Source organism: Trichoplusia ni, chromosome 5, assembly GCF_003590095.1.
Source record: "Trichoplusia ni isolate ovarian cell line Hi5 chromosome 5, tn1, whole genome shotgun sequence".
NCBI lineage: Eukaryota > Metazoa > Arthropoda > Insecta > Lepidoptera > Noctuidae > Trichoplusia > Trichoplusia ni.
The window spans coordinates 2,470,968-2,488,841 of NC_039482.1; the positions used below are offsets into that span (position 1 = coordinate 2,470,968).

At 35.0% G+C, this 17,874-nt stretch overlaps 1 protein-coding gene across 5 annotated transcripts; it reads right to left on the minus strand.

The window, feature by feature from the left end:
- Positions 1-4,930: 4,930 nt before the first annotated feature.
- On the minus strand, positions 4,931-17,705 carry LOC113494042. 5 transcript variants are annotated; one of them, XM_026872172.1, is made up of 13 exons: positions 17,238-17,447; positions 15,477-15,608; positions 13,381-13,554; positions 10,262-12,405; positions 9,608-10,078; positions 9,357-9,519; positions 9,203-9,274; positions 8,951-9,128; positions 8,614-8,851; positions 7,388-8,536; positions 7,078-7,310; positions 6,026-6,965; positions 4,931-4,947 (listed from the first exon to the last, which is right to left on the minus strand). In XM_026872172.1, exons 1-12 carry the CDS (start codon positions 17,249-17,251, stop codon positions 6,771-6,773), a joined length of 5,163 nt encoding a protein of 1,720 aa, XP_026727973.1. In that variant the 5' UTR covers positions 17,252-17,447; the 3' UTR covers positions 4,931-4,947; positions 6,026-6,770. The 5 variants fall into 5 exon arrangements, with proteins under 5 accessions (XP_026727973.1, XP_026727969.1, XP_026727968.1 ...); XM_026872168.1 differs by lacking the exon at positions 17,238-17,447 and adding an exon at positions 17,465-17,705 and having other exon boundaries at positions 9,608-12,405; XM_026872167.1 differs by having other exon boundaries at positions 9,608-12,405.
- Between the last annotated feature and the right edge of the window lie 169 nt (positions 17,706-17,874).

A 17,874-nucleotide genomic window follows, 5' to 3' on the forward strand; every position in this document is an offset into this window, starting at 1 on the left:
TTGAAAAAGTCTTTTTGTGTTCAATAGACCATTCATCGAGGAAGGTTTTAGGCTATATAGCATCACGGTGCAACTAATAGGAGCGAAGATACAATGGAGAATGTGGCAAAAACCACGCGGTCGAAGTCGGGGCAACAGCTATTTCAGGATAAAGAGCCGGAAAACAGCAAGCTGCTTTAAAAACCGCAAATAAAACGGTAAAGATACAAAATTCGATACAAATTGAACATAAAACAGTTTGTTGGCTTGACTTTATGGGAAATGTTTTAAAGCAGAAAAATAATGACATGTCATGTATTAGTTTTCACAAGTTCGTCTAAGTTTAAAAGTTATTTAATATTTCGAAAGCTTTCTACTTTAGCAATTTTTATAACGAACATAACTCAGATTTATTATAATACTGGTGAACTTGACCTTTTACCTTACTTGTATTGGATAATATTAATGTATAACGTAGTGTTTAGAAGTAGTAGTATCTAGAAATGTTTTTCAAGTGGGTTTTCAAAAAGACACTGATTCGTAATTTTTGTGGAACATGTAGGATCATGTTCGTTCCTATCATGTTCGTTCTTTTCCGTACGCCCTGTATAAAACCCAAAACGAAATTCATTAAAGGTTTAAGAATAACAACAGAATTACTTTTTACATATTTTTTATTTTTCTATTTGTCATCAACAATTGGAATAATAAATATTTTCATGATTACAATCTAGAAGTTTACAGGCTTTTAATTTATAAAATCAGTGCACTTTCTTTGATAAATATGTGCACTATAAATACTAAAATTAACACAACAAATTTTAATAAAGAATGTTCACAAAGCTTATTAAATCTCATGAAATTCATAATAATAGATAAAATAACATGGCCTACAAATATTGTCGGCTGATAGTTTAGCCCTAACTATAAACTACACCAAAATAAATAAATACTGTGCAACATTGAGATCATTTGAAAGTTTGCCTTAATTAAACAAATACCTCATTTTACTAACTACAGATAATAATACATTATACAGATTTATAACACGAATAACCCTTAAAATAGTTAGTATGAATTTGTAAAGGTGGAATAAAATGGCCATAAAAAGCAATATTTAATATATATAAAATATCATTCGGTTACTTTTACCCGGTGAAGACTCGGAAATAAAAGGATAATTAATATTAAAAAAAAAACATAGTTGCATTTAAAACAAATTTTAAAATACTATTTTTTTTAAACCATCTAACAAATAACTCTAAACAATAAAATGAGGTTTAATTTAGAATTTTTAAATATATTTTGCATCATGTACTTATAATTCATGATGACATAACAAACATACTCTGGTCAGTTTAAATATATGCAGCCACTAAAATACGTTGCTTTAATTATTAACAGTACTATGCAATATTATTTTAACAAGTTAGTACCTTTTCGAAGAAATAAAAAATATTGCGCGCATAAAATAGTACAATTAAATCTTTGCCTTGTAAGTCGTAAAAGAGGTCAAAAAATATCAAATTTACATACTTATGTATAATTTATAAAAGAACACTTATATTCGAAAGTAAAAATGATCAGATAAAAGCAAAAATGCCATTCATTAGGGATAATCAGTACCATACCATATACCAAAACCATAAAAAAAACTTATTAGTGGCAGTTATAGAATAGCCTGAAAAATAAAAACAATTGTTAAGCAAGAAGAAGTAAAATAATTCACATTTTAAAATCTTAACCCCACTAGACTTGAATATTTGCAGTTAAATTCAAAACTGCAACCAGCAGTGTCACAACGTTATATCAGCGTTGTGACACTGCTGGAGTACACTTTCCATAAATTTGAAACAAGTTATTATCAAAGATCTGAACTATAAATGGGTAGCTCTGAACAAACTTTGACAGGAGAGGTGAGCTGTGCTACAGCGCTGCGATACACCTTGCATCGTGAACCGCCAATGCTTGCTAAACAGAGCTCTTTTCATGCAAAGTGTACATTAGGACGGAAGGAAAAGCTCCGCAATCATAATGAATTTGAAATATCAATAGACGCAAGATGTTCAGATTATTCGATGATCATTTGTTACTTAGATCCTATTGTATAGTAAGTTATTGCCCTCAAACACTCAAAAGCTTATAAAGCAGTTTTCTAAACATGCAAAAATACCTATTGTATATCTTTATATTTTATGGAAATGAAATTCAGTTAATAAGCAAAAATTATTAGTTGTTTTATATTGAAACTAACAAAAGATTTTTCACTCTATACTTATTCGGAGGGAAGTCATAAAATTTATTCCTAATACTGAGTAGGGGTTTTGCTACAAATTACTCTTATTAGGCGATACGCATACGATAACATTACATTTAAGTACTTATATTAAATCTAGATAGATAGATATTGTGATCTATTCCACAGTCGAGTTATATTTACAATCAACCATATTAATTAACAGAACATAAAATATCTATAGTTGACTATCTAACGATTTGTAATCAAACAGAAAACGAAATATATAACCATACTCAAAGTATGTACGCATTGATTTATTTATGAAATCAATATAAACATGCTTTCAGCTCATTGCAATGAGGCGTTCTAGAAAAACATTTGGTTTTCCAAGGACTGTAAAAAATAATACATAAAAAAATAAAAATTTTATACTTAAATAATTCCTAAGTAATAATTACTTATTGTAAATGGCAACAAAACAAGCTTATTAAAAGCTACTATTACGTATGTACTAGAACCAGCTATACATTTATAGTGTCTATTTCGACTGCTCGCGTAGTGCCGTAAATGGAAAACGCTATGACGAAATAAGAAATGTAATTTTGAAAACTAATATTGAAATCTGCAAATTCGGCAATTCAACATTGAAAGTTTGAAAACTACCAACCTGCAGCAACTTGTATCAATGGTGTTTACCAAATTAATTAGTAATGTAGACTTAGTTTTTTTTTTTTTTTTTCTACGACGCTAGACGAGTAACCGAAACGGATACCGTTAATTTAAGTATAAATAGCTTTTTATCTAATGGTATGTTTACAGACATCAAATATGTTTAAGTAGACACGTGTACTATTCAGATGATCGAAGTTAGTAAACGAACAGGAAGCGCAGAAATAACTAACACACTATAGTAAGTAAAAGCGCAATATTGTTTTATTTATAATGTAAATGTAAATAAAAAATATCACTACATGTTAACAATTTAAACAACTGAATCTGAATAGTACACATTTCCAGTTATATACTACCTCCTTGTAAATGTGCAAAATATTTTAAGACATTTTGTACAGTTAAAGATTAGTATCTATCTAGGGATAGTTAGTTATCGATCCTAGAGACAGCTATAGGTAATGCATGTATCTCTCGGTAACTCGAATTCTGTAGAAATCATAAAGCTTAGAAAATATTTACTCTTGGTCGGTAAATCTCTTACAACCTATTGCGATAAATTTAAAATCACTTCTCCCTAAATGGGCTAACTGGCAAAGTTAAGAAAGCCTTTGATTAAATAGTAATAATTAATTTCTATGGCTTCATTTGATATTCAAAGCCGGCTTCATGCTTCAGCAATTACGTAATCCACACTGTTGTAACCATCGTTGAGAGATACCCATAAACGCGACAGACTTCTTCTGGAGGTGTCCACTCGACCGCCGCCGACAGAAAGTCGTCCAAGGCCTGCTTGGCAGCACTTGGAGCGTCGTTAGGCAAAGCGATTATCACTTGGACACCAGCTTGGGGGCCGCGAAATGCGCAGCCGCACTGATCAGTCTGCGACACATTCTTGCGACGCTCTCGGACCATCTCCTGTTTTGCAGAGAGGACACTACAGGGCAGAAACATCGTTTTATCAATACTTTAATAATACTGTTCGAAATTTTGCAATAAATGAAAGTAACTCACTAGTGATACCGCATCCGTAGACCGTGTCGATCACATTATCTATTGCGAGGTTCACAATGTGATGCTGATAACAATTATCTAATAGGCGGTCGGTAGAGTGGCGAAAGCCTTATTAATTTGGAGAAGAGAATTTGAAGAAAAGAAATGTTATCCATTTGAGATATTTGTGGTCCAGATAGTCCAACCCATTAAGTGTGAACATGATGGCTTGCTTCAACACCTCCAGCCCTAACATGTCAGCTATGGTGGCCATCCATTTCCTCGATGCTCACACAGTCCGAGATGGTAGCGAGGCCGGAGTAAATGTGACACGTGTATGGTTTACGTTGGAGGTAAGTCTAGAAATTAAAGCAAAGATTTCCAGAACACTGAGCTTTCCATAGACAAAAATCTTAAGTTATTCTTGAAGACTACTCACCTCGATGATAAAATACATTGATGTGCTTTGAACCTCTTGCCGGAGACCTCGACTATGACATCCGGAGCTATTTCTTCAAGGAACATGCGCAGTAAGTCCTGACCGAGGCGTGACGTGCAGTTCTCTATTAGACTTGATGTTTGGCTGTCTGTTGTACTGTTGCCTTAAATAAATGAGAAGTAAGTCAGTTTCTACAAGATACTTATGTAGTATATTCAGTATATGGTGCATTGGCTTACTTTCACTTATATTTTCTTCTTATAATCCCTCGCATTTCTAAGATGGAACCTTGACCATTGCCACTTTTTCAGAGATGTCCCACTAAGCAAAGAAACTAGGAATAGATAAAGTTAAGGTGCTGATATCATTGGCAATTCAAATTTTAATTTTAATTTTATATCACATCTACTGGAATGTTCGACTGTCTTGGTTACATGACTAGAATTAAGTGATATCGAAGTATGTTTGATGTGTTGGACAGGTTTCATTTGAGTCGTTTCTTCTCTTGAACCACCTCTGATATTTCTGATTTATTGGTCTTGTCTTGGAATTGGATAGATTCAAAGCACAAATGATGTTCCAGATAAGCGATGATTTTTTTCTACGTTTTGCAGTTTGCATTCAGTATCTGTAACAGAACACGATCTTAAATAAATACTGTTTTTTTTTGTGTAAATATGTGTAAAAAGAACTTTATAGTAATACGCCAAAGGGTCGATTTAATATACTTGGTTTGTAGTTTATATTTTTTAGTCTTATAAAACATCGTAACCAAAGTTTTTACAATTAAGATCGGTTAATAATGATGTCTTTAAGAAATTACAACTTCTGTAGTTGCATTTTTTTTTCTCAATATAGGTAATGAACTCAGCCATGACTAATAAGCTTATTTAAATATATATGAGCAAGGTTACTACGATATTATAAACGTTGAAAACAGAAATAACTAAGTCTATATGACCTCATCGACCATGAAGAATCACAGGTTTTTATTCATACTGACAAACCTTGACAGCGTAATAAAGATATAAAAAAAGTGTGAAAACATAAAATGTGGAAGACGAGCGACGATACCGCGACGGTGTTTTTTTCGTTATCAAAAATATATGGACTTTAAAATTCTTTATAAAGTATCGTTGTCATAGTAGTTGAGTATAAATAATTTAAAATCAGCAAGAGAGCCACTTCACGCAATGATCAAAAGGCCATAGAAACTTTTATAGGCAAATATTAACTACTGATATTACCGGTATCAGTAGATTGAGAATCTTCATTATCATTTCGGGCCAGAAATTGAGATGAGTATCAAAAAGGGTGCAAATTTTAATAAGTATTTCCACGGATCATATGAAGATTGCTGTTCATCTAGAGTTTACCATAATATGTTATGTAGTGGTTTTATCGACGAAGGGAAGGAAAATTAAACTAAAAAACTAAAAGACCATGCGAACTGCACATGCCTTAAAGTTTAATTAATACGAGTTATATTCAGACAATAGGATTGCGTTAGTTCTTAACATATTATCCATGCACACAATCGCGTAAACTAACCTTATGAAAGTGATGAGATATTTCGAAGAGGCGTGACGTGCAGTTCTCTATAGACTTAATGTCTAGCTGTCTGTTGTAACTTGTACTGTTACCTAAAGCAAGTGAGTAATTGAACTACTCTGTATTCGATCCATAAAAAGTGTTACGTGACTTACCGAAGGAACGACCGTTGCTGCTCTGCATGCTACTTATTTCTGACATATCTGACCCCTGTTACACTGCATTGCTGACAATTCTTGGCAGCCCCAGTCTTAAAGGTGATTGGTTTAGCTGGACTACGAAACGGTCATTGTTTTGGCGGAATAAAGTTTTTAATTATACATCACTCCGACTATCTGTTGTTCACAGAAAATAAAGCTTTTGAAATTTGCATTAGTTTATCAGAGTGTGACAATTTCACGAAAAGATCTTCGGCTTCCAGTTCATTATGTTTCTTCATCTGTTGTTTTACCTTTCATTCCTTCTTTAAATATCTGATTAGAAATATCTTGTTGTAATAATATGTTTTATCCAATCTGGATATTTTTATCGACTCGTTCAAAGCAGTTCATTGCTAACACTGTCACGGTTGATTCGGCTAAGATATTCGCAGATACAGTATATCAGGTAAGTTATAGTAAGAAATAATTGTTATTTACACTCATCAAGAGAGCCTCTTCGCGACACCATAATTAGAATGCCATAGAAACGATATTATGAAAATCAGATTTATGAAATTAACAGAATTAGTCAGTCTCTAATTTTCTTAATACTAAGCTAGCTTTCAGATTATATCGGAAAGACATCGACTCACAGGTACTTAGATTTCGAGTTACAGAGTTAAAATTTATAAATGTTTCCATTATAAAATATTAAGTTTTTTTTATAGATTTTGCTAATATGTTAATGTAATGGAAATTTCTATTGGTCTATGTCTATATTAGTTGTTTTATCGCCGAAGGTAGGCTCATCTTTCAAGAATGTTCCGGAACGTTCCATGGTAGGTATTTCCTTGAGAGGCGGATTCTCCTTCTCCTCATGTTGTTGCTGTCGGCTCGAGTGTGCATGCTTTTGGTTCTTTGACGTCATACTCTTGGGTGGTGTATCTCTTACTACCTGTTGTGATAAGGAACATTTATTACCCGTCACATATGTGTCGAAAGTTAACATTATAAATAAAACAGAATATAACCGAATAAGAATGATAAAGGATCAAGTATTTATATACCTTTGGGACGATTTTGGCGGAGCTTGACTTGGTGGCATTCATTAAGGAGCCCGGTACTTTACGGTCACTAGACCGCGTGTTAGACAGACTGTTCTTTAACATCAACGGTCCTGATTTCTGAGCATCTCTCGAATTCCTGGTCTCCGGCCCTTTGGCTTTGGGAGTTTGATTCAAAAGCACTGGTATCTTGGTTTTTTTGTTAGTGGGGTTTTGGTATTTAGTAATTTTGATAGCTGTGAACACATTAACAAATTGAAATTATCTGTTTGAGGAACAAAATAAAAAATTAAGACATCAAAATTAAACTTACATTCGACAGAGCCCTTGGTGTGCTTAGCTTTTGTATAGGTGCCGTATTTATTGCTGGTCTGCGACTCACTGAGTGAGTCGGTGGAGGGCTCTGCAGTACGCGGCCTGGAGCTCGTGGCCAGACTGTCCTGCGACATCGTCTGGGCCTCCGTTCCTCGCAGAGTTTTTTGACTCGACCTCAAATTTCTTGCATGAACAGGACTCGGATTACGGGACGACTCGCTAGATGAATCAATTTTAGGTAAATGCTTATTTATTATAGTCGTCTGCCTATTCTTACCCTTGGGCTCCAAATATCTTGGCTTTGTTTTTTCAAAGGGCGGAGCACGGGTTGCTGTCGATTTACCGTTTAAACGATCTTGAGATTCTGCCGACTTGAACTTGTTAAATTTGGCTCGCTCTTCTTGCGCTTTAGTAGTTCTCACTTTTGGTGGTTGAGTACTAGTGAGAGGTTTCCTAAAATCTCTGAGGTCAGTATTGCTCTTTAGAGTATCGATGGATCCGAGTGGGAGTACCGGTTTCGGAGCATACGGTACAAACGAGGCGCGTACGTGTGCGATGTCAACACTGCGAGTCGTACTTGAAGTAATTTTACTAATTCTCGTCTGAGTATTTTTACTTCTTGGTTTCTTTTCTTGAACAGGTACAGGAGGAGTCACGGGTATGGCATGCGCTCCGTATTTTATGCAACCAAGTTCTCGTAACCTCTTACGTAATTCAGAAGGTAAATCCTTAAAAGCCTGCGTAGACACGACGCGGGGTGAGGCTCGCACTAAAGCACCTTCGCATTGCAACCGCCAACTGCTCGCGTGCGTGTATAGCAAGCTGTTGGAGCCATAACTTCTGTAGCTTCCCGTGCTATTACTTATCAAATCTGGTTTGCTGTAGTGCTGATTACGAACTTCTTTGACTATTGTTGAGAGATAGCCATAAGCACGACAGACTTCTTCTGGAGGTGCCCACTCGACTGCCGCCGACAGAAAGTCGTCCAAGGCCTGCTTGGCAGCACTTGGAGCGTCGTTAGGCAAAGCGATTATCACTTGGAAGATGGACACCAGCTTGGGGGCCGCGAAGTGCGCAGCCGCACTGATCAGTCTGCGACACATTCTTGCGACGCTCTCGGACCATCTACTGTTTTGCAGAGAGGACACTACAGGGCAGAAACATCGTTTTATCAATACTTTAATAATACTGTTCGAAATTTTGCAATAAATGAAAGTAACTCACTAGTGATACCGCATCCGTAGACCGTGTCGATCACATTATCTATTGCGAGGTTCACAATGTGATGCTGATAACATTTATCTAATAGGTCGGTCGGTAGAGTGGCGAAAGCCTTAGTAGGCCATACTTTGGAGAAATTTTTCGTTATCCACTTGAGACATTTGTGGTACAGATCGTCCAAACCGTATACGGAAGACAATGGAAAACATTCCAGAACCCCGACTATGCACACCGCACACGGCTGCAAGTTTAACAGAAATAAAATTCAGACAACAGGTGATACAATTGAATAATATAAATCCTTAACATATTTTTCGTGCAATACAATCGCTGTACTGACCTTATGGAAGTGATGACAGTATTTAGCTTTGAGTGTAAACATGATGGCTTCCTTCAACCCCTCCAGCCCTAACATGTCTGCTATGGTGGCCAGTTCCACGATGCTGACAGAGTCCGGGATGGTAGCGAGGCCGGAATAAATGTGACACAACGCAAAGTACACCACGTTGTAGGAAAATCTAGAAAGAAAAACAATGTATAAAAATACAGTTTTACTGAGTATAAACATTAGCGAATAAAAATATTGACTTACGGTGGTAATACGATAACGTTGCCAAGGCTCTCTACCCAGCCGCCACTGAGTATACCCGCGAAGTACTGACACCTAAAACAAATACCATGTAACTGAGACTATAGATATGAGCTTTTCAGAGACAAGAAACTCAACCGGGCCAAAAACTACTCACCTGGATGATAAAATACATTTATGTGCTTTGAACCTCTTGCCGGAGACCTCGACTATGACATCCGGAGCTATTTCTTCAAGGAACATGCGCAGTAAGTCCTGACCGAGGCGTGACGTGCAGTTCTCTATTAGACTTGATGTTTGGCTGTCTGTTGTACTGTTGCCTAAAGTAAATGAGAAGTAAGTCAGTATCCATATAATACTTCATAGACTACTTTGTATTCTATCCATAAAAAGTGTTACAAGACTTACCGAAGCCTGAACGACCGTTGCTGCTCTGCATGCTACTTATTTCTGACATATCTGATCCCTGTTCCTCCGCATCTCCGAGAGTGCTCGAAGTCCCGAGTCTTAGCGGGGATCGAGTTCGGCTGGACAACGAACCTGGCATACTTCTACTAAATTCATTTTGCAAATGCGGGAATAATCTATTCAAACTAAGCGCATTCTCCGAGTGGAATGAAGTAATAACTTCAATGGATTTCGAGTTCGTTGAGAAGGCTGGTTCACTCCAGTCAGGAATAGATCGCGTCATTCGCACATTGACTTCTCTGGTGTTTACAGAGAGCAAAGCTTCTGATTTCTGCACTGGTTTATCCAAGTCTGACAATTTTACAAAAAGATCTTTGGCTTCTTGTTCATTTGTTAATTCTGTTTCCTCTTCTGTTGTTTTGAGTGACGACATATCTCCACCGCGCGACTGGGTGACTTTGGGCTTTAATTCTGTAACAGAATTTTCCACATTTTCCGGAATAACTGTTTTGTCAGGTATAGCAATAATTTCAGAAATACTTATACTAGGGTCATTGCACAAAGATTCATACTTTTCAAAAATTACGACACTAGTATCAGTGTCCTTTAAGTTACGCTCTGTACTTGATTTAGAATTACGGAGGGTTGGCTTACTTTCATTTACTGAATTCTTTTTATTGTTTATCGAAGACGTTAGTCTAGCAGGCATGTCCTTTAATGTTGTTTTATCTCCGAGATCAATATACATGGAAAATATGTTCTTTTTTTCATTTACGCTCGCATCAGCCGATTTGTTAGTAGGATTTGTGTTATCTGTTTTGGGATCAATGGACATATCGACCACCCAAGCCGAAGCAGAACTTGTTCTTGTTTTGCATTGACTCTGCTCCGTTTGTTGTGATAATACAAATGCGCCGGTAACAATCGGTGTGTTCTCCAATTTAAACTTTGGCAACGGACTACTCTCGTGACTACCTATTTGAGGCAAGTGATCTTCAACCGATACACCGCCAGATAAAATGGGTGGAGAACGACTACCTTTTCTTTCAGTTCTGGAAGTGTGTTCTGATTCTGAACCTGCAAGTGTTTTATCACTTTCCATATCTTTTGAGTCATATTGTTTATATGCTGTTACCGACATAATTGAATTATTAGGTGTATTGGACATAAAAACAACACTTGTACGGAGAGATCCTTCTTTGTCCGATGTGTAATTATTACTCTCTTCTGCTTCCATAACTAGTTCAGATTGAACTGCATCAAATGCATTGGCGCAAAGAGAGTCTTCTGTTATTGGAGTCATTTCGAAAATCGTAGGAGACAGATCTTTTTGAATGGAATCCGGATCTTTTTTATCGGCTTGTTCTAATGAATCTTCATTATCAATACTTTCTGACCAGTCTATTGGGCTAATATCCAGTTTCACTGTTGAACACGGCACTGGTTGACTTGGTGCTGGTAATATGTCTAATTTGACGTTGGTATCTTCAGTGTTCTTCACAGTTTCTGCCCTGATGATTTCTTCTTCTTCATCGACCAGACTGGATGCATCGATAAAACAAGCAGTTGATTTATAAGGTGATTTATTTTCAAAATTATTCGAGACTTGATCGTCTGAAGGTTTGTTTAAGTTATCTTCTTCAAGATGATGCTGACGCTCATTGTCCAAAAACTTTTCGCATAAATCTTTTTCAATTAGTTTTGGTGGATATACTGACTCCCATGAACCCGTTTCAGAAGATAGAGAAGAAGACTCCAATATTACTATTTCTTCGTTTTGTCTTTGTTTTTCTTCTTTTAGTGATTTCCCACACATTTCCGAGAAGGAACCTTGGCCATTGCAATCTTTTTCAGAAGAAGCCCCACTCAGTTTTGTTCTTTGAAAGTTACTCTTTTCTCCTAAAGAACTAGGAATAGACATCGCTGAGATGCTGGCATCATCAGCAATTAAATCATGAAGAGTATTTTCAGATAGAGACACGTTAGTTAGGGTTACGTCCTTATGACTACTGACGCTACCTAGAATAGCAGTGTCGTCTAAACCAGAATCAGACAACGTATAAATGTTTTCCATTCTGGACGTGTTGTTTCCAACATTTACTTGAAGTACACCAGACGAGCTAACGCCTGGAGAACAAGTGTACGCAGCGGACAGGTAATCTGAAGAGGAACTTGGTTCGTCTGTAATTAAACTGTCCGGCGAGTACGCGGGATCCAATGTCTTGTCAGAGCCCACAAGAGTAGAGTAAAGTTTCTTAGAAGAATTGCATTCACTTGCTGAGAATGACTGGTTAGTTTTAAGCTCAGAGAGTATTTTAAAATTGTTTTGTTTTGGAAAATTGTTTTCCTTTAAGCATATTTTATTTAAAATATCACAACTACTGGAATGTTTGACTGTTTTGGGTATATGACTAGAATTAAGAGATAGCGAAGTAGGTTTGTTGTGCTGGACAGGTTTTACTTGAGTTGTTTCCTCAGTTTGATTCTTTATTATAGAATGGAAGGCATTAGAGAGCTCGTCCTGCTCGATAAGTTCCTTGTCGAATAAGTTTCCTTCAATTGGCACTAACGCATAGTATTCTTTAGTTAACTCGGTACTAGGACTAGAGTTAATTACTTTCTGGACGTCGTTTTCTACGTATGGAGTTATGCACTTGGGTGTTAAAAACACCTCTGATTCTTCTGTTTCCTTAGATTTAGTGATCTTGTCTTGGATAGATTCAACGCACAAATTGTGTTCCAGATAAGCGATTATTTCTTTTTCTTCGTGTTGAAGGTTGCATTCAGTATATACATCGCTGCAACAGAACACGAGAATCATAAACAGAAACGGAGGCATGTCTAAACGTTAAAATTTATTACATAACTAAAACATGCTATATTATTTATGATTTAACAGCATGATCATTATTTCTGATTGCACTGCCTAGTTGTTTTCTTTTAAGATTCCTTTTAAGTGTATATAGTGCAATGAAATTACTATCAAAGTATTCTATCCACAACAATAAAATAACAGATTATACGCTTGATTTGCGGTATGTTACATCCAACTTCACATTTAGACAAACAAGTAATTTAGGTATTGCTTTATAACTGGACAGTTACAGTAAGGTAAAGTTACCTGAAATGAATTTAAATATACTCAGAGACGTTGCTTAAAAATGTTCTGGATCATTAAGATTTATAGTAGACGGATTAGTTAGAGACAAGCTGATCAACCCGAGGGACGTAACGTATATTTGCATAGTACTGTGGATTTTGTATTTCATGTGCTTCGTTATGAATAACCAACTAATTCAAGGCGCCTTTCTAAGTCGAATTGAAGGAAAGACTACGAAGCTTACGAATAGAGCCGCGCACTTTGTTTGATTTGTTTGCCTTACGAATTACCAAGAGAAAAGCGAAAGTAAACCCAAGTTTGGTTACGCATGTCTTGTTCTAACACAATTTATTATCATGTTGTAGATAGCGGAAAATAATATTCATTCGGAACTATGTGTAGGGTGAGGTGGCTATAATTTATAACATTAATGCCCATGACGCAGTGCCTCTATGTTTTAGTATTAATTTCACCTATTAGTACCCTCTGCTGATTACGTAATCATTTGGTGTATATACTTTTATTATAAAACTTCGTTTATAAATGTAGGCTTTCGTTAGAAGTAAAAGCATGTTCTCCTTTGCAAATTACAGTTATTTTTAAGCTACGCCTCCGAGAGCAATAATTGTATGGTAAGCGTTAACAACACCTTGAAAATATCATCGCGACATACCTTATGTAGGAATAGATTTCATCAAAAGTGTTGCGTTCGATATTCACATGCAAGATTGTATGAAGCTTATGATAAAATTTATCAGTGCGTGCTTGTAAGATGCAGGAATGAGTTAGTATTTTTAGTTTTCCACACACCACTTCGAGATCAGAAAAAATAGACTCATCAAATATTCTGAAACAATGAATACTTGCATTAGTGTATAAAATAAGCATTATCGAAAATGAGGGTCTGTGGTCGTTCTTTTTTATTGAAACATAAACTAATAAGATATTGGTAAATATTGGTACATATTACGCAAAAAATACCAAAGATGTTTGTAAAATATGACTGAGATGATGTACATATCTACAGTGGTCCGAAAAAAGTACATATGATTGACAACAATAACTTTACGATTCACGCCTTTATACGATGACAAAGTAATTTAAAAATATGGTGGAGCAGTCAGCCGGTCTGAAGAAGTGGCTTTGGTCACGCTTCCGGATGTCCGGTGTGCCGGCGGCGTTGACAATACACGAAAAAAAAACAAAACATAAAGAAAAAAATCGCTCCTTAAGTTTGTTGAATAAATAATTAAATTAGTACAAGAAAATCTATAAACACATAAGAGACATGAATAAATTGCGTTAAATACAGTTTATTAGGGCAATTTGGACGGTATCAATCAAAAAACATTTAGTAACACTTATTTTTTTACCATGGGTTATGATGAGTATCTTTTTTACTATGGGTTGTGATGAGAGTGATATTTAGTAAGTAGGTACTTCATGAATACCGGTACTTCGTGTATAATGAACAAGCCGTCCTTCACCAAAAGTTTAACCCTGCACTTGAACGTGATCGATAATTTAGTGCATGCGTGAGTCCAGCATTCTACAAAAAATATTATTTAAGCACGGCAGTGTTACTTTTGTTAATACATGACGAGGTTATCTAAGCATTCATTAATTACATTATGATGCACACCGGAATAAGTAGGATAAAACAAGGACATAACAAAATAAAAAAATAAAGATAATACCACGGACACGTTCGTTTAGGATAAGGCCGATCCTGGGCAAAGTGGGCAATAGTTGTTTTCCTGTCTTCGTCTGTATTCTGCGACATATAGATAAGATAAAATAAATGTGTGAGTCTCATAAGAAAAAAAAACATTTTTATAATATATGCTAAATAATAAACCGTAGATATAAATCAATGAACTGATTTTGCAAACAGTGCACAAAACATAAAAAATAGGTTTTATGATCGGCAAGGAAAAGCTAAACAAGATCCTTGCTCTGAGACTAAAATTTATTAACAAAAAATGTTTTGAAGCTAACACAGGTTTTTCCGAAACTTAATCGTTTTGATTGATATAGCTACTTCAATTTAACAGATCATAGGCACAACGAAATATTATCAACTTTTGGTATAAGCAGTCTTCGTCGGGTGACTACTTATGGGCCGTTTATACAATTTTCTTTTAACACTTCGGTCTTTTTAATACGTAAAATGTTTTCATTTGCCAAAAAAATTAAATTTTGTTGCTTCGAGCACCCTTTATATTTGTATATTGAAATACAATATTTAAATAGCGTAAAGGAATTCTCACTGGCTTGCTTAAAACATTGTGCATAATCCAAATTACTAAATTTGAATTTACAGTAATAAACGTTTAGACAGTATAGTAAACATTTTCCCGAATTACATAAACTTCCTACTTTTCTGGTACTAAACCAGTTTTTCCTTTTCAATTTTTTCATGAAAACACAAAATTAATGAGTGGATTTCAAATAAAAAAGAAAAGGTATGTAATTGCTTATCTTATTAGGATAAAAGTCAAGTGCTTGCTTTTATATGAAATTGCTTTAGCACAGGAAATTAAGCAATCGCCAGCTGTCAAAGTAACATGAAATATCAAGTCAACTGTCACATTATCAAGATATAATACATAGTTTTCAAGTTTAAAAATTGTAAAAATACCATATCTAAAATAAATTGCATTGTGGGCGAATATTAATAGCAATAAAACAGAATTGTGGTGATCGCGTGATAACAAAATTGAGATTAGCTTATTTAGCAGCTTAGAATATAGAAAGTTTTGTTCTTACCTAGCGACATCTTCTTCCAGTTGCCTCTGGAGCAGATGCTCTAGCTGCAACTCCTCGTTGCAAGCCGAGTACTCTTCAGCCGACACCGGCTTATTACTCAAGTGACCGCCCGGCATGAAGCATCTCTTCTGTCTAGAAAAGGTATAACAAGTTATTTAATGGAATATGGTTTCGGAATATTTAAATAGACAATGATTGGATTAAATGTCTTGAAAAAATCTTAAATTATCTTAACACCACCTATATTTTTTGCAGTTATGGAAGCAAGATCTCTACTTGAAGTAGATAGTATGTGTTTACAGTACTACATTCTTACTTTAGGATGTAGTGGTAGACCCCTTTAAAAAGAATATTGTGCCAACCACCATTATTATAATTGCTGCATATTTATATGTATATATTAACTATGGCATCAAATCCTTAGTGTGAGATTTCAAAAATATAATTTCCCAGCATGGGCCGTTCTTATGCCATATTCAATGATAAAATATAAATTAGTCTATGCATAGTATAGTAGACTAACACTTCAATAAATACCTCATGCACATTACAATCAATGCTGTATAAATGGAATTCATCAACATTGATTTAAAATGTTTGACATGTATCCATTGTATACTATTTATGTCTTCACCACATCATTTAGACACATTATTATGCTAGTAGTACGTTCAACAGTCATTATGAATTCTAGTGTTTGAGTTTATTATTATTTTTATAGGTGGAGGACAATACAAAACATGCTAACTGAAATTCTTTAAGGCTTGATGGCAAAGAGCAAGTCTATGGCTATTGTTAGAATGCATAAAAAGGTAATAAGAAAATTAAAAGCTATAGTTATTTTCTGTTAAGCATATTCTATGGTTCTGGCTGACTATGTCAACAAATACATGTCAATGATCAACTGCCTTCCTAGTGGTGAACCTATCACCACCTTCATTGTAGACAGAAGAGAACTCCCTGTTTCATCGGTAATCAAATAATGTTATATAACATTCTGAGTTCAGGACTGAAGGTAATTTTCTATCAATATTATTAGCAAGAAAACCTCAGATCAGTAAGAATTGAATTCAATCACTTTAAATAAATGGCCCAATATTATTGTATCACACTCAAGTGAGTATCTCGAGAGAGCTTTAGACAAATCAGTGACACAACTATAGTATATTTTTTACTCTTCTCCCAGATTTCATACTAAGGGAAATGGCACTTTTATTATGTGTGGTCTGACTCTAAATGCTGACTGCAGTTGTAGTATGATTAGGGCATTCAGTTCTTTTTAATTTTTTTATCAAGGAATTTAATATTTTTAATCTCTAAGCTTTTCAAAAGACGAAGAATATAGATCACGTTAATTTCTTTTAAAAAATCAAGGGACTTGTGTAGGCCTAAACTAGAAATCATCAGAAATTAAGGTAAAAAAAGGTCGAAGAATAAGCGCCGCTTATGGAGCAGAATGATAAATGACAGGAATAGTTTTAATATAATAAACATTAAAATAATAGCGGGTAGTTTTTTACGCAATCCCCATAACGCCGGCCTTAAATGATTGACAATACCTGCATTTATTTAGTTCATGAGTCCAACAAAATGGCAGTTTATGAGCTAGGATTAATATTTATCTGGATTTACCAACTTTTTTTACAATGACAGGAAAATAATACACAATATTAAATACTGACTTAAATTCGTTTAAACCCGTGATAAAAACCAATAAGAATCTTCTATTGTTGTTTGATCACATCATTTGCGGACACGTACACAAGACTTTCCATTATAATTCACAAAGAGCGTATAAAACGTTAAACACAGCTTCTTAGTAAATAACCGGCACCAAACGTTTATCGATTACTTTACAAGATACATAGTACAATACACTAAATGAAATGCAACTATGGAGAATCCCATATACACTAGCGCCATTAACTCCGACGTTGAATTGTTAAAACTTATGACAGAAATAATACGCAAGGATAAACCAAACTAACCTTTTCTTAGTATCCAACTTCGTTATCTAATATTATCTCAGACTTGGAGAAAACACTTGCTACGAAATATTATGTTAAAACTGTTGTTGACTGAAGACACAGTGACGACGAATCCTCGAAAGTCGAAAACAATCTATAAACTTTTTTTTAATATACTTTCTTCTTTATGGCATAGAAATAGACAAAGGTAAAAATGCGAAATCCAGGAGATTTTACCATTGATTCATATTTTATTTAAAAGCTGTGTTTACAAATAGAAACAGGGAATTATTGTTGTTATGCAAAGATTTGCCTTATTAAAAAAGAATTATTCTCAAGAAAAAACATTTTATTCCTTTTTAGTGTTTTTTTTACCAAAACATATTCAAGTAATAAACATTAATTATAAGTTTTGCATAATTAATTGGTAT